A 24,612-nucleotide genomic window follows, 5' to 3' on the forward strand; every position below is an offset into this window, starting at 1 on the left:
TAGAGCAGCACAAAAACACTGCGATGTGCATAACGACCGCACAAAGAGAAACTTGAAAACGAAAAAGAGTAAGATCTGTGCACCAAGAGCTGCACAATTTCGTTCAAAACGTTCTTCCGATCAAACTTTATCTGAATTGTAGTTTGATTCCCCTTCCTACCTGCCTGCCAGTGAGGGGAGGCACAAAAAAGTACCTCTTCAAGGTGACTACCTTGAAGAGCTACTTTTTTGTGCCTCCCCTCACTGGCAAGCAGGTAGGAAGGGGAATCAAACTACAATTCAGATAAAGTTTGATCGGAAGAACGTTTTAAAAATGTTTTTTGGTTGCCTTCTCTACCTACGTGCGCGTGGGACTAAGATTCACACTAAAGAGCCTCTTTATTTCTACTCTCTGTGGCGTGCAGCCATGGAGTAGAATACACGTGTGGGAGCAACGCGCATCGGAGTGAAGAGGTTTATTGTGAAAGAGAAGAGCGGTGGTTCGCATGAAAAGTGCAAAGAGCGTTTGTTATTCTTCTCTTCATTTGCTCTGAGGTGCATAACATATCCCTGGTGTCCACTGAAACACAGAAAGAGAAAGAATGACCGGAACCGGTGATAATGAAGAAACGGTGAAAATTCACCTTTTTATTGGAAACACTGAGAAAAGATATGTCCTCAAGCAGGAACCGAACCTGCGATCTCCCAGTCTCTAGTTGGGTGCGTTAACCACTTCGCCATCGAGGAACTGATGCCATCACTTATTCCCGACGGTATCGTGATCACCGCCACAGCCTCCAATACCTACTAATTGACCTATTGACCCCCGTTTCTTCATTCTCAACGTTCCGGTCATTCTTTCTCTGTCTGTTTTCCAGTGGACACGTTCCTAAAATTATATTTGAGTGTTTTATTACAAGACTTATCATACATTTACATTAATACATAAATCTAAACAATCGTGAATGTTATACTGGTTATAGTATCATTAAAGTTATCACTTCTTATTCGAACAATTTGTTGATCATGCACAATTCCATAAACCTTAGAATAAGATGGTAAATTCCACATATGGAAAATTTTTGTAAGATAGAGAGAAATCCTTTTTATTTGACACCCAAAATGCCTACACTGGTCAAGTTAAGATTGAGATATTGATCAATTTAAAAAAAATGTGACAAAGTTTCATGGTTTGAAAGCATTTACTAAAAATGCCATATCTCAGCCTCCCGACCTAATTTTCACAATATTTATTCACGAAAACTTTTATAACGAATAGTACTTTGCAATACAATTTGGTTTAATAAAAAAAATTGATTTGAGTGGATTTTCTTCAGAATTGGCTAAAAATATTTTTTTTGCTTTGTTTAATCATTGATCTTTGATCGTTTTGTTTTATCATTGATATAAGTACTTTTTGTGAAATACTTTTAAATGGAATTTATTCTCCAAGGTCCACAAAAAATAAAAGAAAAATCGTCGGACTTCGAATTACGAAAACCGTTTATATACGACAATGTTACTCAAAATTTCCATTTTTCATAAATTGCATTTGTGGAACCTCTAGATGATTTTTTTAGAAACTTGATTTGGTCCACAAAAGTGCTTAAAATATTTTATCTTTCATTATAGGGTTGAGCACCATGACTTTTCGATTTTTTTTTTTTTGGGACAGCCTAATATAGTACGTTTCATAAATCATGATATTTGATTTGAACTGGAAAAAAATGTACTGGATCCCTCGGTGGATTACTTCCGAATTAGTTTTAAATTAAAGGGAAAAGTTTCTTTCATCCAATAATGAACAATTCAGCTATGCTTATTTTTTGTCATAATATTGTTCTATTATACACACCGTGGGCATGCGACCGTTTTTTTTGTTCATAGGATTTTTTTTCCTTAAAAAACCTCGAATAAAACAATTTTACAGTACATTTTACAAGGTTCATGTATAAAATATACAAGGTTCATGTATAAAATATACATGTATAAAATATACTTATATTATTCGAGCTTTTCAAATACGTATATCAAAAAGTTTCAAAAATCTGTGTCGTTCCTTTCTTTTTAAAAAAACACTGAGAACATTTTTTTGCATCCTAAAGTAGGCTACCCCTTTAAGCCAACCAGAGATTTAAATTTTGGATTTTTACCTACTTTTTGTTTCCATAAAATTTTCTATCATCTGAACTACTACGATTTGAGAGCACGTTTGGGCAAATTGGTCAATCAGAACTGGAGATATACTCAAAATCAACTTAAATTCAAAAATCAAGACAAAAAGCAAAAATCCGGAAATACCTGTTTTCATACCAAAATTTGGAGCAATGATTTCAGTTTGCTAAAATTAACATAATTAGTCACAAAAAACTAGAGCAAGCTAGTGTAAATTATTTTTACATTTTTCTACATTTTTTATTCTCTATCCTTAGGTGAAAGCCGAAGATAAGGACTTTGGTGAGTATGGTCGAGTTACGTATAGCATCATATCGGATGAGATACAGGAGTACTTCTCGATCGACAAAGAGAAAGGCGAGATTGTGACAAAGAAAAAACTTGATCGTGAAGAGAAAAAGCTGTATGAAGTGCCCGTTATGGCTGTCGATGCCGGTGGTCGGGCAGGGTTTACGATGGTCCGTGTCAATATTGGTGATGAGAATGATAATGCACCAGAATTTGTATATCGCGAATACAAAGCACTCATCCAAGGAAATCTTACTGTAAACACAACGTTCTTCCGAGTAAAATCAATTGATATCGATGACAACCAGAACGCAGTCGTCAAGTATTCAATATTCGACTCGCAGAATAGTGGAATTAAAGACCTTTTCGGGATTGATGAGAATACTGGGGGAATATATTTGAAGAAAAGTGCTATTCAATGGGGTAAGTGCCAATAATGTAGGTTTTCAGCTCCAATCAGAAAATAATACTCATGCTTATAACATTTAGAAAACCAGCTCTTCCAGTTTTTTATCCGTGCCAACGACGGTGGAGCCCCTTCTCAGAACAACGACGTCCCGATAGACATCTACATCATGAGCTCTTCCGACAATCCTCCGGTTTTCGAGAAGAAGGAGAAACTACTCTTTTTATCCGAAAGTTCACTTCCTGGTACAGTTATAACGCGGCTAAAGCTGTCCGGCAATGTTACGGCCAAGTATCGCATTCTTTCCGACGAGTTGGAGGAACCCCAGTTTTCCATTAATAATGCAGGAGAACTAAGACTAGCCAAAACATTGGATCGAGAAACGAAGGACGTTCACCTGATAGCGATCCTTGCAGAGACTGATTCTAGCCCACCCCTGACTGCAGTCACCGAAGTAGTACTTCACGTTCAGGACGAAAATGATAATACGCCAATGTTTGAAAGTAATCCGTATTCATTTGTTCTGGCAGAAAATATCGAAAAAGGAAGCTCGATAATGAAACTAACAGCACGTGATGCAGACAGTGGCTCCAAAGGAGGTATCCATTACTCATTTTCTTCCGATGTCGGAGATATTGTCAACATATTTGACATTGACGCGTACACAGGATGGATCACAACCCTAGTTCCTCTGGACAAGGAGAAACGTGAAGACTACAAATTCCAGGTAATTGCAACAGATAATGGCCAGCCAAAGCATTCCACGCGTACAACGGTGATCATTCGCTTGAAGGACTATAACGATTGTCCGCCAACGTTTAAAGAAACTCAGTATAATGCGAGTGTCAGTGAAGATGCTCTTCCGGGAACGGTTGTTCTGCAGATCGCTACATTAGACGGCGATATCGACCTGAAGACCCCAATCGAATACTATATAATTTCCGGTGATCCACTTTCGCAATTCCAGATTAAGAACAGTGGAGAAGTTTTTGTTGTAAAACCATTGGATCGCGAAAGTATCGCTCAGTATGAACTTGGAGTCATCGTTACTGATGGGAAGTTCACTTCAACGACAAACATTTCCATCACGGTACAGGATGCAAACGACAATCCTCCTTATTGCTTGAAGTACCGATATCGCGAACAGCTAAGCGAAGGAATCCATCCAGGTACATTCGTGGTACAGATTCAGGCTAACGACATTGACGAGCCGACAAACAGTCGACTACGGTTCTATCTAACCGGCAATGGAGCCGAGGACTTCAACCTAGATAAAGACTCCGGTCAGTTGAAAACGGCCAGGCAACTGGATCGTGAAAGTCAGTCCAAATATCATTTGAAGGCACATGTGCAAGATCGTGATCATCCTGGTTGGGAGTGCTCTTCTCAGATTGAAATTGTAATCACTGATTTGAACGACAATCCGCCTGATTTTTCAATGAATCCTTATAGTGTCACGCTGCCAGAAGATGCTGAAGTCGGAACTTTGGTCACAAAGATTCATGCAACGGATGCGGACATAGGCATCAACCGGAAAATTAAGTATTTCTTCATAGATTCCTATCGTGATCACTTCCGACTTGCACCAGACAGCGGAATTGTAACCCTTGCAAAGCCTCTCGACCGTGAAGTTAAAGCTGTATATAACTTAACAGTGCGAGCCACTGATCAGGGTATTCCATCACTTTCTAACTCAGCCTTTCTAATCGTAAATGTACAAGACATCAACGATAATCCTCCAGAGTTCACTTCCAAACATTATTTTGCTTCTGTCCCGGAAATCAACTCTATTGGTTCCGAGATTTTAAAGGTTCTGGCTACCTCCAAAGATACCGGTGTCAATGCCGAGGTCTACTATTCCATTATTGGTGGCAACGAGCATCGTAAATTTGCTATGAACAATATAACTGGAATCCTCTCGTTGGCTGATACTTTGGACTACGAACGAGCAAAGGACTACTTTCTGACAATACAAGCTGTGGACGGTGGAATTCCTCCGTTGAGCAATTTGGCAACAGTCAATATATCTGTCACCGATAGCAATGATAACTCACCACAATTCACACAGAACTCATACACGGCACGGATTCGAGAAGATGCCCAAAAGGGTGACAAGATTCTACAAGTTCGAGCAAATGACATGGATTCAGAGGAAAACGGACGGGTGAGCTACAAAATAGAACGTGGGGATCGAATGGGTCAGTTTGTCATTGAAGAAGCTACAGGATACATCTCCGTAGCCGGTACACTAGACCGTGAATCGATTTCTAACTACGTGCTTGATGTTCAAGCGAGGGACAATGGTTTTCCTACCCTTACAGCTTATGTACTAGTAAATATTGAAATCTCTGATGCCAACGATAATCCTCCAATGTTCACTATACAGAACTACACCGCAGTCGTTCAAGAGGATAAACAAATAGGCTTCACGTTGCTAAAATTCGAGGTTACCGATGCAGATGCTGCACCAAATGCCGCTCCTTACACGTTCGACTTCCGATCCGGTAACGATGGAGGTGCATTTCGAATAGAGCAAGATGGAATTCTCCGGACAGCATCCCGTTTCAACAGTAAGATCAAAGATTCCTACCAACTTCAGATTCGTGTATTCGACAACGGTACTCCACCCCTGTACTCCGACACCTGGGTATCGGTTAAAGTGATAGAAGAGTCCCAATATCCACCAGTGATCACTCCGTTGGACATTTCAATCAACTCGTTCCTCGATGAGTTCCCCGGAGGTGTAATTGGGAAAGTATTTGCCACCGATCAAGATCAATACGACACACTCACGTTTAACCTTGCTCCAACAGCAGGAGTATTGTATTCGCCCGCAAACCTTTTCAATATATCACGTAATGATGGCGTTCTTCATGCTTTCCCTCGTTTGGATGTCGGCGATTATCGTGTAAACATCACAGTGTCAGATGGGAAATTTGCTTCGTACACAATAGTGAAAGTGGCCGTCGAATTGGTAACGGACGATATGCTGGCAAACTCCATCGTCATACGTTTTATGAAAGTAAGTCCTGAATCTTTCATTCTTAGCCATCGGAAAGGATTTATTCGTTCCGTACGAAATTCAATGGGATGTAAAATTAAAGACGTAGTGATAATCTCCGTGCAAAAATCAAACGACGAGCTGAACATGATCCTCCATCGATTGGAGCGGGACTCTGGCCTGGGAAATGTCACAAATCATCTAGGACAAATGCGCTACCGACGCGGAACCATCCATGACTTGGATGTGCTATTTACTGTTCGCAAAGGACAGTCAGATTTCTATTCGGTTTACGAAATTCGCAAAGCAATCGATGACAACCTAGAGGAGATCGAGGACGCAACGAAACTGCAAATAGACGAAGTTGTAAAATCGAAATGTCTACCGAGCTACTGTATACACGGTGAGTGTGAAGACAAACTGGTTCTGGATCCCAAAATTGTTAATCCCATATCGACGGATGTGACCAGCTTCGTATCGTCTCGGCACATTCATAAAATGGAGTGTAACTGCAAAGAGGGCTACGGGGGAGATAAATGTCAACACGCAGTCAATGAATGCTCAAAATCACCTTGTCCGAACTACAAAAACTGTGTGCCGGATTCATCTGAGCAAGGATATCACTGTATCTGTCCAGAGGGCTTTGCTGGACAAAAATGTGACCGGGATATAAGTAAATGCAACGATGAGACTTGCTACACCCCACGAAATCCTGTATCGTTTAGTGGTAAAAGTTATGCACACTATCGTATTGACAAAGAAATTGCTAAGAAGAATTTAGAGGATCAGCTAATGTTGAGTTTGCGCATTCGAACGGTACAACCAACTGGAAACATCATGTATTCAGCTGGTAAGGTAGACTACAACATTTTGGAGATAGCAAATGGAGTTATCCAGTATCGATTTGATCTGGGTTCTGGAGAAGGAATGGTTAGTGTGACAAGCATTTTTGTATCAGATGGAATATGGCACGAAGTTCGTCTAGAACGAGAAGGTAATAGTGCTCGAGTAATAGTTGATAATAAACACGTGGCCAGTGGTAACGCACCTGGTGTTAATGGAGTATTGAATCTTCAATTGGACGACATTTATTTCGGAGCAGAAGTGAAGCAACATCCAACTGTACTGGGTTTCGAAGACATCCAGCGTGGATATATGGGGTGCATGGACGACATTAAACTATCAAAAATTCCTGTTCCATTGCATATGAATGGAGCTAGTTCGGTGGCTAGTCTGAGGCGTTTCGCTAATGTTGAGTTCAGCTGCGATGCATCATCTATATTGGTTCCACTGGGAGTTTGTGGTACACAACCTTGCTGGAATGGAGGTACTTGCACTGATATTGGTGCTGGTAACTTTGAATGTCTGTGTCACTCGCGTTTCTCGGGGCCATTCTGCAAGGAAGATATGGATCCTTGCGCTTCATCTCCTTGTTTGTTCGGAGGAAAATGTAACAAGATGAATACTGGAAATTATACCTGTGATTGTCCCGCAAGGATGTCTGGAAGTCGGTGTGACTACGGACGGTTCTGCACTCCAAATCCATGTCGAAATGGGGGAGTTTGTGAAGAAGGCGACGATGGCCCATTATGTATGTGTAGGGGATACACTGGAACCACTTGCGAGATTGACATTGACGAGTGCGAGAAGCAACCCTGTGGAAATGGTGCAACGTGCATCAATGAAGCCGGCAGCTTTCGATGTGTTTGCCCACCTGAAATGACCGGTGCAAGCTGCGGCGACCCCTTGTACACGTTTCCTCTGAGAATTCCTGGGTTCAACACTGTAACCCAAGAGCAATGGATCATCGTTCTTTGTACCATTGTTACCATAGTAATATTGGTGATAGTAATTTGGGGAGTTACTTGTGCGTGTAAGAAAAAGAGACGAAGACATCGACACGAAAAGATAAATAACGATCCGAAAGCGATGGTGTTAAACTCAGTTTCGGATAACTCTCAGTATAAGCGTTCGTCCAAAATGAGTAATCTAGAGATCATTCAAAGGGACATGCAGCAACGCCCTGTATCATACACCCCAAGTAGCAACAATGATCACGCATATACGTGCAATACAATGTTGCAGTACAACAATCTGGATACTCTCAGAAGCTACGGGTCTGCTGGTGATGAATTGGAAAACGTACCTCCAGAGTATCGCAAAGCGTCAGCCAGACCCAACCAACAGTTGGTGAATATTAAGAGTGGCAATTCATCGGGGGAGAGCGACTCCTTGCTTAAACAAAAGTGGTCTGATCAGATGCAGATGCAAACCTTCACCGACAGCAAAATCAATAACGATCTGAAGCGAATAAGTCCAATTTCGTCACTGGACTCCCACCGATCCGCTTCATTGAAACAACAGCAGACAGGTATTCTGCCCGGTCGATTACTCAATATGGCCCACTCGCCAACTCAGCAGCAGTCACAGCACGGGTTTGAAGATTCATCCGGGCTATCACATGGCGCTTATCACTGGGATTGTTCAGACTGGGTTGGACGAGGACACCACCCATTACCGAACATTACCGAGGTGCCCGGGAGCGAAGTGCCGGACTCATCTAGCTTCCACAGCAACGAAAGTAACGAGTCGCATCCGAAGAATAATCTTCTACCTCCAAGTGAGTTTAATTTAGTTTATGTTAAACACGAATGCACAAATTGGGTAATCTTCTCCTTCACAGTCCTGGGACCAGTCGATCCAGCGCGAGATATCGAAACACTGAACGAGGACAACGAGTCGGAGTTTGTGGATGATTCCGAGTGTGATCAGAGTGAGCAGCCGCTATCGTTGGGCTTCGAGCAAAACACTTCCATTCCATGTCTGAATCCCCTCGATAGCGGTAGCGAGGATTACAGATTCAATACAGGTAAGTTTTTGAGAAAAAATGTAGTGTGGAAGGTTAAGTGTTTAATCGAATACTTTCGATTTTTTTGCTTCTGCTGCCTATCTAGTGCCTTTAAAAGTTAATACACGTAAGTAACTGGTAAATTTTTATTGTTTAATATTTAAATAATGGCCTTTGAAATCATTGATGATATATTATGAAAGCTACTTTTCGATCAATTAAGCCATATTAGTGTTGCCATCAACAATAAAAAGCAAAACTTATAGACCTTCGCTCATACCGACATCAACAACATCTTCTGAACATGTCGTTCGTTATTTATATTTGTGGTAAAATTCGCCACCAGTTCAAGGTTTCACCAATAGTTGCAGATAGACTTGCAGCACACAATAATTATTTATCTGGTGACATTCGCATTTTTTATTTCGGTCATAGAGGTTTTAACCTTCTCCTCTATTTGGGTTAGAAGAAATATCTCTAACCCTATTGCGGGATTGGAAATCGAACCCAGGTGAGCTGCGTACAAGGCTATCGATTTGCCAGCTACGCTATGCTCGCCCCAAATTTCATATTATTTTTGATAGAGGAAGGGCATAAACATTGAGCGAACCCGTAAGTTGATAAAATTAGCCGCATTCTACAGGGATAAAAGATCTTATTGTTCGCATATAATATATGCTGAACGATTTTACCTTTAACAAAAGCACTGTATGTAACAGAAAAGTGAAATTTTGTATTTTGTTCATCATAGTGGAATTAAAATGGAAGACAACGGTAAAAGTGTTTAATGATTTTACCTTGCTGCGAATTTTTAACTTTTTTCCTTCTTGTTTATTTGACACGGCTCAATACGTTAGCTTAACTGCGTAGTCTTTTAAGATTTATACAATATTTAAAAATTAAAAATAACTTTCAACAGTCCATCGGGTCTTGTTGACGCAGATCCTCTTCCCTGGTGGTGAAACATAAGGTGCATTATCGGTCAGTCTTCTCTCGCGTTTTCGTTCACGTCCATGTCGTCATCACTGAAAATTTCTGTATTTTCACAATCTGCAACAAATAAACCTTCAAGTATTCCAATTAATTTACCATACTCTTTTAACATAAACTATCACACGAATGGGAATAGGTTCGCCAAATTTTGAAAGAAGTAACTCCTTGAAAACTATAAAAAAAAATGATGTATTTCAATGCAATTGAAAAAAAATATCCTAAAAAATGAGATGTAACTAATAATGTGGGACACAGTGAATAATACATACAGTATAGACCAATTTTTCTCAGCCCCATATATGTATTCTAGGCTGACAAAATGGAGACATTGACTAAATAAAACTTATTTTTCTTTCTCTATAACTGAAACTGTTAAAGTATTCTTCCTTTCCCTTGATGTGGTCTTATGACTTTTTCTGATTATTTAATATAAATTTTTCTTATAGGGATCTTCTAGCGTAAAATAAAAATAAAACATTTTTTTATCTTTAACCCTAGAACATGGCACTTGCGTTTTCCATCCTAGAACGCGTTTGATCGCAATTTTCGCATCTTTACCTGCAAACAAAAGAAATGTATAATGCATCATTTTCTACGCGTTTTTTAATTTCGAAAGTAAAAGTACGGAATTTATTGAATTGAATTTATTGAATAAATGATACATAAATTGGTTTGAACAAAAAAAAGTAAAAATATCGTGGTTTTGACTTTTGTTTACAAAAGTTACTATAACTTTGCGAATTTTCAACCGATTTGAAAAAAAATGAAATGATTCTGAAAGTTTAAAGAATGGTCTAGAAACGGTATAAAATGGAATTTCGATATTTTTGAAAAAGTGCAATTATTTGGAAGAGTGAAAGGTTTTTGGAAAATATTACAAAATTGGTTGGAAATTTTTCAAAATATTTCTGACCAGTAATAAATTGGTAACACGCAACGTTACTGTTACAGCAGTTACTACATATAATTGGTAATGCAACAAAAATCGGACGCTAACAAAAATCGATCAGGACCTGCTAGAGTCAAGCGGAAAAATCCATTTTTCATAAATTTCTCTCTACTTTCGGAAAGCTTTATCCTCGTTATTAATCATATTACGTTTTCGTCTCAACTCTACGCATTCCCAAAATAAAAAATGTTATTTTTTTAAATTTTGCAAAACTTTGGTTTTAAACTGTGAAGTCACGACCCAATTTTTTTTCTTGGGACCCCAAACTTTCGCCATTTTTTTCGTTCTACTCCCAATTTTTTTTGTTATTTTGCTGTATCGATTTTTTTAGCTATTTTCGGCAAATTTAAAACTAATAGAAACTAAAGCAATGAAATTGAAAGACGGATAGGTATTCTAAAGCGAATCAGTTATAAACTACGGAAAACTACACCGGCATCGGTGGTAAACATAATAATGAGTTATGTTCTATCAACGACCATGCGGTAGACTGGGGTGGAAAGTCTAACTCCTACCAACAGAAGGCAAAGGATTCTTCACATTTCCTTTCGATCATATCCATATGAGCCTGCCTAGTCCTATTTTTCCGTTCTAAGTTTATAACTGATTCGCTCTCGAATACTTATCCGTCTTTCAATTTCATTGCTTTCGTTTCTCTCAGTCTTATATTATTATATTTCCTGATTATACATCATATTAACATGATTTAATCTGTTCCACAATATTCCGCCACGCCACTCGGTCAGTTGCTGCTTGTCTCTAACCTCTCAGGTGCCCGATACTCGCCAGGTTCTGCTCCACTTGGTCCAGCCCCCGAGAACGCTGCGGTTCTCTCCGTCTTGTACCTGCCGGCAGGGATGTTATGCACCTCAAAGCAAATAAAGAGAAGAATAACAAACGCTCTTTGCACTTTTCATGCGAACCACCGCTCTTCTCTTTGACAATAAACCTCTTCACTCCGATGCGTGTTGCTCCCACACGTGTATTCTACTATCTGGCTGCACGCCACAAAGAGTAGAAATAAAGAGGCTCTTTAGTGTGTATCTTGGTCCCACGCGCACGTAAGTAGAGAAGGCAACCAAAAAACATTTTTAAAACGTTCTTCCGATCAAACTTTATCTGAATTGTAGTTTGATTCGCCTTCTTACCTGCTTTTCAGTAAGGGGAGGCACAAAAAAGTGGCTCTTCAAGGTGACTCTTTGAACGAAATTGTGCAGCTCTTGGTGCACAGATTTTACACTTTTTCGTTTTCAAGTTTCTCTTTGTGCGGTCATTCTGCACATCGCAGTGTTTTTGTGCTGCTCTATTTTTAATCGGTGTATTTCGCTCTTTGTGGCTTATTGTGTGAGCAAATAACAAGCCTGCCTGCCGGGTTGGAGGTGAAAACCAACTTGGTGGGGTTGTTGTCCGGCATCCTCACAACATGCCCCGCCCACCGTACTCTTCCAGCTTGAGCTACTTTCCGGATACTTGGGTCGCCATAGAGTCGCGCGAATTCGTGGTTCATCCTTCTCCACACGCCATCCTCCTGCACACCACCGAAAATGAACTGTTTTCAAAAATATTTGACGACAACGAAGATATACGAAAAAAAAATTTCACCGATAACTGAAAATGTCTCTGGCAGCACTGCTCCAGTGGAATTCAATCAGAACAGTTGCAATAACTTCAGTTCTACGGATATTTCTTGTAACTATTAGCGCTCAAATAAACGGTGATAGTTACAATTAGTTTGACTTTTTTGTGAAAACATCTTTGTCTAACCCCAAAGTTATAGCTGTTTGAAAACGTGGTTGTTCATTAGGGCATTGCAAAAAAAATTTTTTTTTTTGATTCTTAAGGGCCCCCTCTCTCATATTGTGACAAATGTCAAAGTAAGCTCAGATGCCAAATTTCACATCATTTGGACAATTCTAGACTCCCGCCCACTTCGCTTGAAATTTTTGAAATTGGTACTAAGGGAAAATATGGAGGAAAAATATATTAAATCCTATAACTTTGGAAGTAGCATCAGAAAATTACAATTTATACATCTTTTTAAAGAAAATAACCTTAGTATTTGAATTGAGATATTTTTGTTTCTAGAAAAATAAGGACCCTCCCCTCAGATCCACCACTGGAAACGCTTCTTTTTCTTCAATAATTATTCGAAACAGCCACGTTAGTAAACAATTTAAAAAAGGTGCAAAATCAGCTAAGCAACAAAGAGTCTATTTTCGCAAACAAAAATTTCGAGATTACATCAAAACTTGACGTGTTTCAGGCATTTTAGATACATTTGGCATCAGAAATACGAATTCGATTCAGCTATTTTTCTCCTTAGTGATAAAGGCCACTTTTTCTCCACTAAGGGGAAAATTTTATGAGAAACGCAAATTCCATAATTAATTCGTTTTTTTGATTTTGATTATAGAGGTTTCAACCTTAGGGTCATTCGCCTCTTTTCGGGTTAGAGAAATCTCTTTTGGAATAATCTCTAACTCTGTGTGCGGGGTTGGGAGGTGAGCTGTGTACAAAGCAATCGATTTACCAACTACGCTATGCTCGGTCTCTATCACTAATTTATTTATCGGTTTTGTGCCCTTAACGCACATATGTGGTTTAAAATAATTTTCTCCTAAGTGGAGCAAAATAGTTTTTACCTAAATTTTCTCCATTAAGGAGAAAAATAGCATAGTGCATCTTGCATTGGCTTGCTAAGCCAAACCAAATTTTTCGCTTGCAGTTCTCTGATCGTAAAATGAGCTCCTTTTCTTGCGGGACTAGGGGTTTGCTCAGAAACACAAATCGTATTTTCGTTTTTGGGAGCTAGCGTCAATTCGGCGCTAGTTTAGTCTTATTACTAAGTTAGTATCGGATTCTGATGAGATGAAGTCGAAACGAAAATTCCATAACTAATTTACTAATTCGATTTCTGACATTTCATGCAAAAAAAAAGTTTCGGAATTTCATATATCACCGGAAGATTCAGTCCATATTTCTGAAACTATATAACCGATCCGTACAAAATTTTATGGTTTTTTATGTAGATAATGTCCCTCCAGAACCAAAACTCAGATCAGAAAAGAAAATTCAAAAGCAATCAATGGGGGTGTCATATTTTCCATTTGAAATGGAGTTTCTAAAAATCGGTAAAGAATTCGCTGAGAAATAGATAGGACATTCACTAGGAAATTTGTCAAGTTCACCGGGGGAATCTGGAACCGTCTTAGTCGGCCAATGTAGTCAAAGCTACTTGAATTGGTCATTTGTCATAATTGGTCATCTAGACACGCAAATCCAAGTACAGTCGGGTCTCCTACTACGCGATTAACTGGGGGCGTGAAAAAGGAATCCGCGTTGTAGGATACCCATAGCTTATGGGATTTCGACTAATTGGGGCTGTGGCCGATTATTTCGTCCGTGTCGGCATGTAGCGCCATACATTTTTTGGCAAAGTTGTTGTACTCATTTCGCCCCACAACTTACAGTAATTGGGTATCCAATTAGTTGAGAACTATGCCGCCAGGGGTGCTATGAAGAAAGAGTAAATAAATCGAAATTCTCGTAGTAAATTCGACTGTCATCAAATGGATTCAATGTCAAATATATCAAGACCCTGATTATTTTGAAAGGTGGTGTCTTCGGGAAATTTATAAAAGAAGTCCAGAGCTTCTGGATGGTAGAAAGTATAGCTCGCAATTATCCCACCAGGCGGCGCTAGTGCTAATGCAAACATTCAACACATGTTAAAATAATTCTATATCACAACATCGTGATTAGATAGAGTAGTACTGTCTTCAGCAAAGATGCTCGAGAGGTCGAGGACTACCCAACGGTAACAGATTAGTTTGGAATACTCTCACTATGCGGCGCTAGTGATCGTAGAAGCTTTCAACATATGGTAGATTATGATGTATCTCAAAAGTCTAATAACTTGCAAAAATGGTGTTTTAGGCTGAGTTCTCGAGGAGGTCAAAGGCTACTGGATTATGGATAGATTAAAGTTGAATGGACCCGCCAGTTGGCGCTAGTGAGCATTATTTTTCATATCCTGTATCTCGAGATCATGATCATTTGGAAGGGTGGTGTCTTTGGCAATATTCATAGACAGGTCAAGCTCTGTCCTAAGGCGAACAAATTAGTTCTGAACTTGTCCACTAGACGTCGCTAATGAGAATGCAACTTTCTTAACATTATAGCTCTATTTCTAATGCCTGAAAATAACAGATTAGTTTATTAGATTGAATTGGAATGGACCCGCAAGGTTACGATAGTGAGCAAGTATATATTACATTCTGCATCTCGATAATAATAATTTGCAACGGTGATGTCTTTGGTAACTTTCAGAATATTGTAGATCTTTTTTTAAAGTCTGGTAATAACTAGGTTACGCGAGTAAGCACGAGTTCTGGGTGCACTAGTAAGCACGTATTTTTTTCAATTTCATCATTTCAATATTAAGGCAGTTTAGAAAGGTGGTGTCTTCAACAAAATTGTTTGATAGGTCAAGGACTACCCAATAGTGACCGATTAGTTTGGTATACTCTCACTATGCAGTGTTAGTGGACGTGCTAGCTTTCAGCATATGGTAGATTATGAATTATCTCAGAAGTCTAATAAATTAGAAAGATGGTGTTTTCGGAAAAGTTTTTGAGGAAGAATAAGGGCTACTTGATTATGAATAGATTATTTACTACTCTGATTCTTGTTAATTTTATTTAAATTTCTGAAGTAGCCGAGGATAAATTCATCAACCCATTCTCTGGCACATAATGATTCAAAACCAATATGCTATCATCAGACAGCTACCGATGAATTTCACTGAAGAAAGCCTTCTTCTAAACTGTCATGATTTTGAAGTGCTAAAATTCGTAAAAAAATTCTCTCTAATGCCACCTAGTATCTGAAATCCACGTTAATCTGATAACACCATTTTCATGAATTATCAAACTTTTGTCTTAAGCTACTACGTAGTAGAAGTTGTATTCTCTCTAGCAATGAGTGATCTCTGAACTAATCTGATCACAGTAAGATAAAACTCAACCTGTCGATGAATTTTACCAAAGATACCACTCATCCAAATAATCCTGATCCCGAGAAATAAAATTTAAAAAAAGCTTGCTCACTAGCGCCGCCTGGCGGGTCCATCCCAATTCAGTCTGTCTATAATCGAGCAGCCCTTGATTTCCTCAAGAACTTCGCCGAAATCACCATCTTTCTAAAGGGTGAACACGAAATTATTGCGACACATTCAACAGGGCATAACTTTTTTACCATTGGGTAAAAATTAACCAAATTTTGCACACTTTCTCATTGATGTGTATTGTTTACATACTGTCAAACTCGAAGTAGTGTTTTTCGATTCAGCGAAAATGGAGGTGAACCAACGCGAGTCGAGAGAACAAATTCTTTCCAAACACCTGGAATTTCCTGACCTGTCGCACCGGCAGTTGGGAAAAATGTTGAACATTCACCATTCAACCGTCTCCAGAGTGTTGAAGCGGTTCCAGGAGCGGTTGACGTTGGACCACGGCAAAGGAGCTGGAAGAAAACCAGGACCGGAGAACAAAAAGATGGAGAGAAATGTGAAGCGGACGATTAAAGCAAATCCCAACGTCTCAAGCCGGGATTTGGCTAAAGAGATCGGCATGTCGCAGAGCTACGTCCAGAATGCAAAGAAGAGAGCTGGACTACATACATACAAGGTACAGAACTTCCCAAACCGCGATGAGCGGCAACAATCGACGGCTAAAACTCGGGCACGGAAGCTCTACGAGAAGATGCTGAAAAAAAATATGGCTGCTGTGTGATGGACGACGAAACGTATATAAAAGCCGATTTTAAGTAAATTCCGGGGTTGGAGTTTTTCACCGGCAAGAGCAAGTTCTATGTGGACGACAAATTTAAGAAGAAGAAAATGTCGAAGTTCGCCTCCAAATATCTCATTTGGCAGGCCATCTGCTCTTGCGGACTGAGGAGTGAGCCTTTCGTGACAAAGGGCACAGTAAATGGCGAGATCTACAAATCTGAGTGCCTCGAGAAGCGCCTTTTGCTGTTCTTGCAGCAGCACGACGAAGCTCCGCTATTTTGGCCAAATTTGGTATCATGCTACTATTCTAAAAGTGTCCTGGAGTGGTATGAGGCCAATTCTGTCCATTTTGTTCCCAAGGACATAAATCCGCCAAACTGTCCGGAGCTGCGCCCGGGCAGTACTGGGCAATGATGAAGCGGGAACTTCGGAAGAGCAAGAAGACAGTCAAAGACGAGAAGGACATGTTAAGAAAATGATAAAAAACTGAGAAACTGGTACCGGATGACACTGTAAAGACTTTGATGGAGGGCATCAAGCGAAAATGCGTTCAATTTTACACTCAAGCCTCCATCGATTAACTTTTCTTTTGATTTTTGAGGTAAATATATGTATAAAACTACCCTAAAATTTTGGTTTCATTTTAAACATTATAAGAAAATTGGCATGACATTCTCGGTGTCGCAATAATTTCGTGTTCGCCCTTTATGTTACACTCTTGAGATGTATCATTTATCAGGTCCTAAAAGTTTTTGCGCTCTCTAGCGCCGCATAGTGAGAGTATTCTAAACTAATCATTGGGTAGTTCTCGACCTCTCAAGCAACTTTGTTGAAGATACCACCCTTCTTAACCGCCTTTATGTTGAGATGCAGAAATTGAAAAAAAAATTCGTGTTCCTTAGTGTCACCTAGCGGGTTAATCCAAAATATTTTTTACATTGTCAAACAGCACTTGTCCCCCTGGAGAACTTAATCGAAACAGCGTTTTCCTAAATTATCAGGCTTTGGAAATATATCTAAAATGTTGAGAAAGTTGCATTCTCATTAGCGACGCCTAGTGGACAAGTTCAGAACTAATTTATTCGCTTTAAGACAGAGCTCTACCTGTCTATGCATATTGTCAAAGACACCACCCTTCCAAATGATCATGATCTCGAGATACAGGATATGAAAAATAATGCTCACTAGCGCCAAATGTCGAGTCCATTCAACTTTAATCAATCCATAATCTAGTAGCCTTTGACCTCCTAAAGAACTTTGCCGAAAATATCATCTTTCTAAGTTATTAGACTTTTGAGATATATCTTTATCTACTACATGCTGAAAACATCTACGCTCACTATCACCGCATAGTGAGAGTATTCTAAACTTATCTGTTACCGTTGGGTAGTCCTCGACCTCTCAAGCAACTTTGTTGAAGACACCACTTTTCTAAACTGCCTTTATATTGAGATGCAGAAATTGAAAGGAAAAATTCGTGCTCACTAGCGTCACCTAGTGGGTAAAATCGAAATTTTTCTATACATTGTCAAACAACACTTGTCCACTGGAAAACTTTACCAAAACAGCGTTTTCCTAAATTATCAGACTTTACAAATATATCTATAATGTTAAGAAAGTTTCATTCTCATTAGCGCCATCTAGTGGGCGAGTTCTGAACTAATTTGTTCGCCGTAGGACAGAGCTCGACCTGCCTATGAATATTGCCAAAGACACCACCCTTCCAAATGATCATGATCTCGAGATACATGCTTTGAAAGAAAATGCTCACTAGCGCCGCCTGGCGGGTTCATTCAACTATAATCTATCCATAATCTAGTAAGCTTTGACCTCCTCGAGAACTCTGCCGAAAACACCATTTTTCCAAGTTATTAGACTTTTGAGATGTATCATAATCTACCATATGTTGAAAGCTTCTACGCTCACTAGCGCCGCATAGTGAGAGTATTCCAAACTAATCTGTTACCGCTGGGTAGTCTTCGACCTCTCGAGCATCTTTGCTGAAGACAGTACTACTCTATCTAATCACGATGTTGTGATATAGAATTATTTTAACATGTGTTGAATATTTGCATTAGCACTAGCGCCGCCTGGTGGGATAATTGCGAGCTATACTTTCTACCATCCAGAAGCTCTGGACTTCTTTTATAAATTTCCCGAAGACACCACCTTTCAAAATAATCAGGGTCTTGATATATTTGACATTGAATCCATTTGATGATAGTCGAATTTACGACGAGAATTTCGATTTATTTACTCTTTCTTCATAGCACCCCTAGTGGCATAGTTCTCAACTAATGGGATACCCAATTACTGTAAGTTGTAGGCCCAAATGAGTACAACAACTTTGCCAAAGAAAGTATGGCGCTACATGGTGACACGGACGAAATAATCGGCCACAGCCCCAATTAGTCGAAATCCCATAAGCTATGGGTATCCTATAACACGGGTACCGCGTAGTAGGAGTCCGCGCAGTAGGAAGCCGCGTTGTAGGAATCCGCGTAGTAGGAGACCCGACTGTATTGTTGCATACATTTTAATATGTATTCATTGGCGTGCGCATAACTGCATAACTCATTTTGTTTAAACAAGCCATGTAATCTTTGAACGCCTCGATAAAATCAACAGTCGTAACAAGTTCGTTGAAATAAGGAATCTTGATAAGAAGATAAGATTGCTAAGAGGAAGCGGTAACTGCAGCAAAGATTCGGTTACCGATTTAAAAATACAAGAGTGCTGGCGATCAATTTAATTTTTTGCTTTGACAAAATTTTTTAAACTTTTTATTGCAAAGGCACATATGGCGATTCCAGGAGGTATTACATGGAAAGTGATAACAAGAGAAACTTTCAACTTTCTTCTATCAGTAATATAATATTAAAAGAACTTTTGGAATTGTAGATATATGTTACTTGTTTGGATAACAACTTATTCTGCTTCTGTTTTTTCCCTTTAATCACATTAAATTAGCTAGAGATTACTAAGTAGCCAAATTATAAAAATTCTAGTTATAAAAAGATTTGGAATATACAGATAGGAAATATGGCGATTCGCATGGTAAAGAAGGATGACTCTGCTGTTGCCGTGAGACATTTCTAGCTTTCCGATCTGTAAATATTTAATCCTTGCTCTCACTTGCGTACTATGGCTCTAAATTTCAATATCTTTACTTTCATAACTAAGTAATCTCTAGCTAATTAAATGTCGCTAAAAGGAAAAAAACTGTGCAAGAACTCTTCTTTATACGAAGGAGAAATAGGAGAAAAGGTTTTTGTGAAGCATATAAAAAATGATAGTTTTTATTGTAATTTGTTATATTTTTACTGAAAAAGCAATACAAAATGATGATAAATATTGGGTTATTTTCCCTAGCATATAACCCATATATTGAAGTTTCATTTGTAGAAAAAAATTGCTTCTGGAACATCTGAAAACATTCCTTTAGGAAACTGAAAAAATACCTATATTAATAAACATAGTTTAATAGTGAATACCAAAAAATATATGTTTATATTTCATGGAAAGCATGAGATATATAATTCCGCCTTTAGGACAAAAAGTATTGAGGAACGACCACCAAGAGATTGCCTGATCATAGCGTAGCATCAAATTCATGAAGCGATCAGTTCAGCAGTCACATGACTATCGGATAACAGGCGAGCAAACTGGTTTGATGTGGGGTGCCAACGAGCCACAGAAAAGAGAAAAATCAGACTAGGAGCTTATTGATCACACTGGTTATATGTTGAAACAGTGTAATGAGCTGAAAGCCGCTGAAAAATCATGACGATCATGACAGGGCGCATAAGGCTTGAGAATTATAGACTAGCATGTTAGGGGCAGTGTAAAATTCAGAAGTTGAAAAAACGGCACGAAGTGGTCGCCCACGTAATCTCGATGATGGTTGGAAAAGAAACTGCAATCTGAATGTTGGATGGCCGCATATGGCTTATCTACAGACTCGATTGTGATAATTATAGAGACATAACGCGCCTCAATATCGTTTATAAGGTACTCTTCCGTGTTCTGTTTAGCAAGCAGATTTTTTTTTCTGTGATTACCCCAGCGGGCTACAAGAAGACAAACGACGAACCATTGCCTTATGACAATACTACTAGTGCCCTGGTAATAAAATTAAAAGATAAATTGAAGCATGTACTCGAAAATACGATTCTATACAGTGTACGAAGAAACGAAACCATAATCACATGTTTCTTGGTTTCATGAAAGACTTCGGAATTGACGTCGATTACAAACTTGTCAAAAATGTAACTTGATATAACTTCTGACAAAATACTACTAAAACTTTATTGTTAAATACTATGATGAAGAAAAGAAAATGGAAAATAACTCCATGCATGCTTACGACGAAAAGCTTTTGGGCATGTAGCGCGCAGGAGAGAGATTCGCTAGAGTGATCAGTAGACAATCTGAAAGGCGTCGTCGACTTGGGGGGAAAGCGTTGTTCTCGCTGAAGTTATGCAATCGAGGAAAATATGTGTGTGGAGCGTAACAAAAAGTGGCTTACAGAAAATCTCTAATGCATTCTACCACGGCACTATGGGAAGGTTCCATACAACCAGGTGGCGAAAAATATATTCTTTCACGAAAAGCTTGCTTGAGTTGTTAATGTTGTACATTATTAATTACATTATTACTCATAATGGACGTATCCAGGATTAAAAACCTTAAAGGAGGAAGGGGAAGGGAAGGGGGGCTTGGTGTAAAGTATGTAAGTTTAATTTTTTTCTAAAGAAAATATTAGCGATTCAAAGAATTTTAGTCAATTCATTCACTTTCCACATAATGATGCAACATTTGAACAATATATGCTTAAATTTTCATTGGGCGAGTGATACTGTTTCTTCGAAGGCACCTTTAAAAAATTAAAAAATACTCAAATTCTACTGGAACAATCGTTTCGAAATTTTGCATAGTTCTTCTTCACATCATTCTCCAGGTAACTACGAGACTTTCGTTAAAATTATTACTATACCTATTTTTACAATAAAATGTTTTTTTAGCGAAAATGGGATTTTTGGCTTTAAAGCGGTACGAAAAACTTAAAAATCAAAAAGTAAAAACTCAGATTACATGTGCTTACCCCTCAAAAAGATAGTGACGAAGAGAGAATGAAAGTCGCGAAAGAGGCAGATAAGTATTTTAATTTATTTATTTACATAGAAGTAAATAGAAAAATGTGTGAAGTCCTTAGGCTATTTGGTGATTATTTCAATGTCGATATGACCAATGGGCTTTAAAGGTAATGTCGCTCTTTCAGGTGATTGCTATGCAAATATATCTTCTTCATATTTATAGCTTGCGATTATTTTTGATTCATTTGGAATTCTTGTTCCGGAGATACAGATTAATGAATCCTATATAAACCAGTATCATGAAAACGAAATAGTTAAGACTATCAGAATGTATTAAAAAAATCTTGGCCACAAACACTGTTTTTTAACGAATCCGAAGTTAATAAGAGTGATAGGAGTTTGTCATCAATGTAAACCATCACAAAAGCCATGATTTTTCTTTTAAAAATGGATAATATTGATTTAATTTTCTCCATTCATTACAGCTGATAGTTATCTACGACACCCGAATAGCTACTTGCCCAAGTACAACATCCAAAGCGAAACGGAAGGTGAAAGTGCGCCGTTGACAGGCAGCGTCAATATCGGCAGTCGCAAACCCCACAACGGATTGGAGATAGGTCCTCATCAGCTAGTCGAGTCCGACGACGAAGACATCCAAGCGTACGGGTTTCCACAAAAACGACGCAATCGACGCGCATCCAGTGATATCGATCTAGTTTTACACAGTGGCGGTAAGCATAGGAATTCGCACAACTCATGAACTAAACATAACTCGAATTGCATCATTTTCAGGTGAGGGAAGTTCCCTGCTCAACCACCCGCGAAATTTGAATAGCTCCAATCATTCGAACAGCGATCTCTCTACTCACCTCTGCGAAATCGACGATTCCGAGTTTGAATCACTGCAGAACCATCATCATCAACAACAGCAACAGCACCAATCCAGCTCGTCTCTGTCATCTGGAGGTGGCCAGACACGATCTCGTCAGAACAAAGTCAAGTGGGCCAACATTGTGCAGCATACGGAGGTTTGACAGCAGCTCGACGGTAGCAACCGATTAGTGCTAAACGCCAAGACTAGCTCTAGAATTAATTCACATTTCATATTTTTTTCTAGGGTAATGCATTTTATTTATTTTACTCTGAGACTATTGTAATAGCTACTTCATTGTGTAGGAAATTTATAACTATATTGTCTGCTACCAAGCGTTTATTAGTTAATATATTTATGCCATCAACAGTTTTGTCCATAAAACTTGAAAATCAAAAGGGCTGAGTGATACTTGAAAAATCACAACCCACTTTGCAACTGACCCATCTTCTGTGTTTTTTAAATTCTTTCGGTTTACCCTCAGCTAGAGATAAAAATACAATAATTTAATAAGCGAAATGGAGTGGATCGTTATAGCTTAAGTAGAATAATAAATTTACACGATCGACTTGTAATGCTTCGAAAGGCAGATCAGGCACAAGAAGTGTAAACATAATAAAACCATAAGAGAGACGAACAATGTTGAGATTACAAATCACAGACACCTATCAATGCAACTGCATATAACGAACAGTAAACAGCTAAATAGAGTTAGTGGCGGAATAACCAAAATAAGCAGAAACAACCACGGAAGACGAGTAGTAAACTTCACAGAATATTGTAAAACAATAAAAAAAACGGAAAATATTAGGTCTAACATATTCTTTGGCATTTAAAAAGTCTATAGTGTGTAAGATTTTTATGGTGCAGCGACACTGTTCGAAAAAGAATACAATCAATGACTGACACAAATGAAAATGAGAGAGATCGTAGAGCATAGGATCATCATTTTATACTAAATAAAAACCGACAAAATATCAACACATCAAGAGACCGATTTCAGTTTTTGATGAAACGAGAAACTAAGTTTTCCATTACGTGCACGGTAACGAGAAAGTAGATCGAAAAGAACAAAAACATATAAAACAATTTCGATAAATAATTAAGAATGGACACTCACCAGTATTTGTTTTATATATCTTTGTTCCTCATTCCGAATAACAGCTTACCAGCAATGCCACATTTTTTCCCAAGCACCAGTTGATCCTGCCGAAGGCGCCCTGTTCCGTTTCACAAACTGTTATTTTGAACATTCGAATTTACTAAATTTTTAAATTACAAAAAAAAAACTTCTTACTTTAATTATATATAACACATACTAACGAAACTCAGTTAGTTCTATGGTGCTCTACTTAAACTCAAAAACAAAATATACAATTCAAGAATGCTACTTGATCTTTTTTACACTTGTATAGTAGTGTAAGTTAGGACTAAGTCATTGCACCACACATATTTATGTTGTAACTGCCATCAAGTATCCTTAGCAATTTTAAACGCGTGCTAGCAGCTTTTAGTTTCCTTATAATGTGAATGCAATGGGCCCTACTTTTTCGGTAGCTAATCGTTCTGTATAAAAGATTGATTATTTTAAGTTTTAAGTTGTTTAAGTTACTAAAACATAACATAGGCTATCACTCCAGAAAATATATTTTGCCTTGAATTGGAGAATATAGCAAAAAATATTAACTGCATTTAGGGACTCAAAATATCAAAAAATTGAATCAAGAACCGAAAGAGCTAGTTTTCATTGTAATATAATAAAGTGAGTGATTATACAAAATGAATTATGGATATTTTCAGTCTCCTCGCCCCAATATTTTCATGAACTTTTTGAAGTGAAAAGTGCTGTTAGAAGAGGCGAATGCATTTACTGATCATTGTAGGAATTAGAACATTTTCATGTATTTGTTTCAACACTTGGAATATTGTTTAAAATTTAAAGGAAAAAATAAAAAAAAATTGCTCTCTGAAATCTCTTTTTTTCCAAACTTTTCATATTTTCGGGTGATAGACAAATGATTCAAACCCTGTTACTACCCTGAACTGCAAAATCACTAGCGCCATAAAATGTGTGTCAAACCATATTAGTCGTTTCTGGTTGATCCTATAGTTATCAAAACAAAAAAGCAAAGTTTTCCCAAGGTCTGCCCAAAGGCAGAAGAGTATCCGAATAAGAAAGCGATGAGTAGCAGATTTGACAAACACAAAGCAG

At 38.4% G+C, this 24,612-nt stretch overlaps 1 protein-coding gene across 13 annotated transcripts in view; it reads left to right on the top strand.

The window, feature by feature from the left end:
• LOC131688555 (fat-like cadherin-related tumor suppressor homolog) overlaps nt 1-24,372 on the top strand; it is a 690,234-nt gene extending 665,862 nt beyond the window's left edge. For 12 of the 13 annotated variants that reach the window (XM_058972873.1, XM_058972872.1, XM_058972883.1 and 9 more), the window contains 6 exons: nt 2,412-2,865; nt 2,932-8,469; nt 8,533-8,718; nt 8,804-8,824; nt 22,012-22,260; nt 22,322-24,372. In XM_058972873.1, coding sequence (XP_058828856.1) covers nt 2,412-2,865; nt 2,932-8,469; nt 8,533-8,718; nt 8,804-8,824; nt 22,012-22,260; nt 22,322-22,563 — 6,690 coding nt within the window. In that variant the 3' untranslated portion in view covers nt 22,564-24,372. The remainder of the gene's footprint in view (nt 1-2,411; nt 2,866-2,931; nt 8,470-8,532; nt 8,719-8,803; nt 8,825-22,011; nt 22,261-22,321) is intronic. The other variant, XM_058972882.1, reaches the window with a different exon arrangement.
• The last annotated feature ends 240 nt before the right edge of the window (nt 24,373-24,612 follow it).

This window comes from Topomyia yanbarensis, chromosome 3 (assembly GCF_030247195.1).
Source record: "Topomyia yanbarensis strain Yona2022 chromosome 3, ASM3024719v1, whole genome shotgun sequence".
NCBI lineage: Eukaryota > Metazoa > Arthropoda > Insecta > Diptera > Culicidae > Topomyia > Topomyia yanbarensis.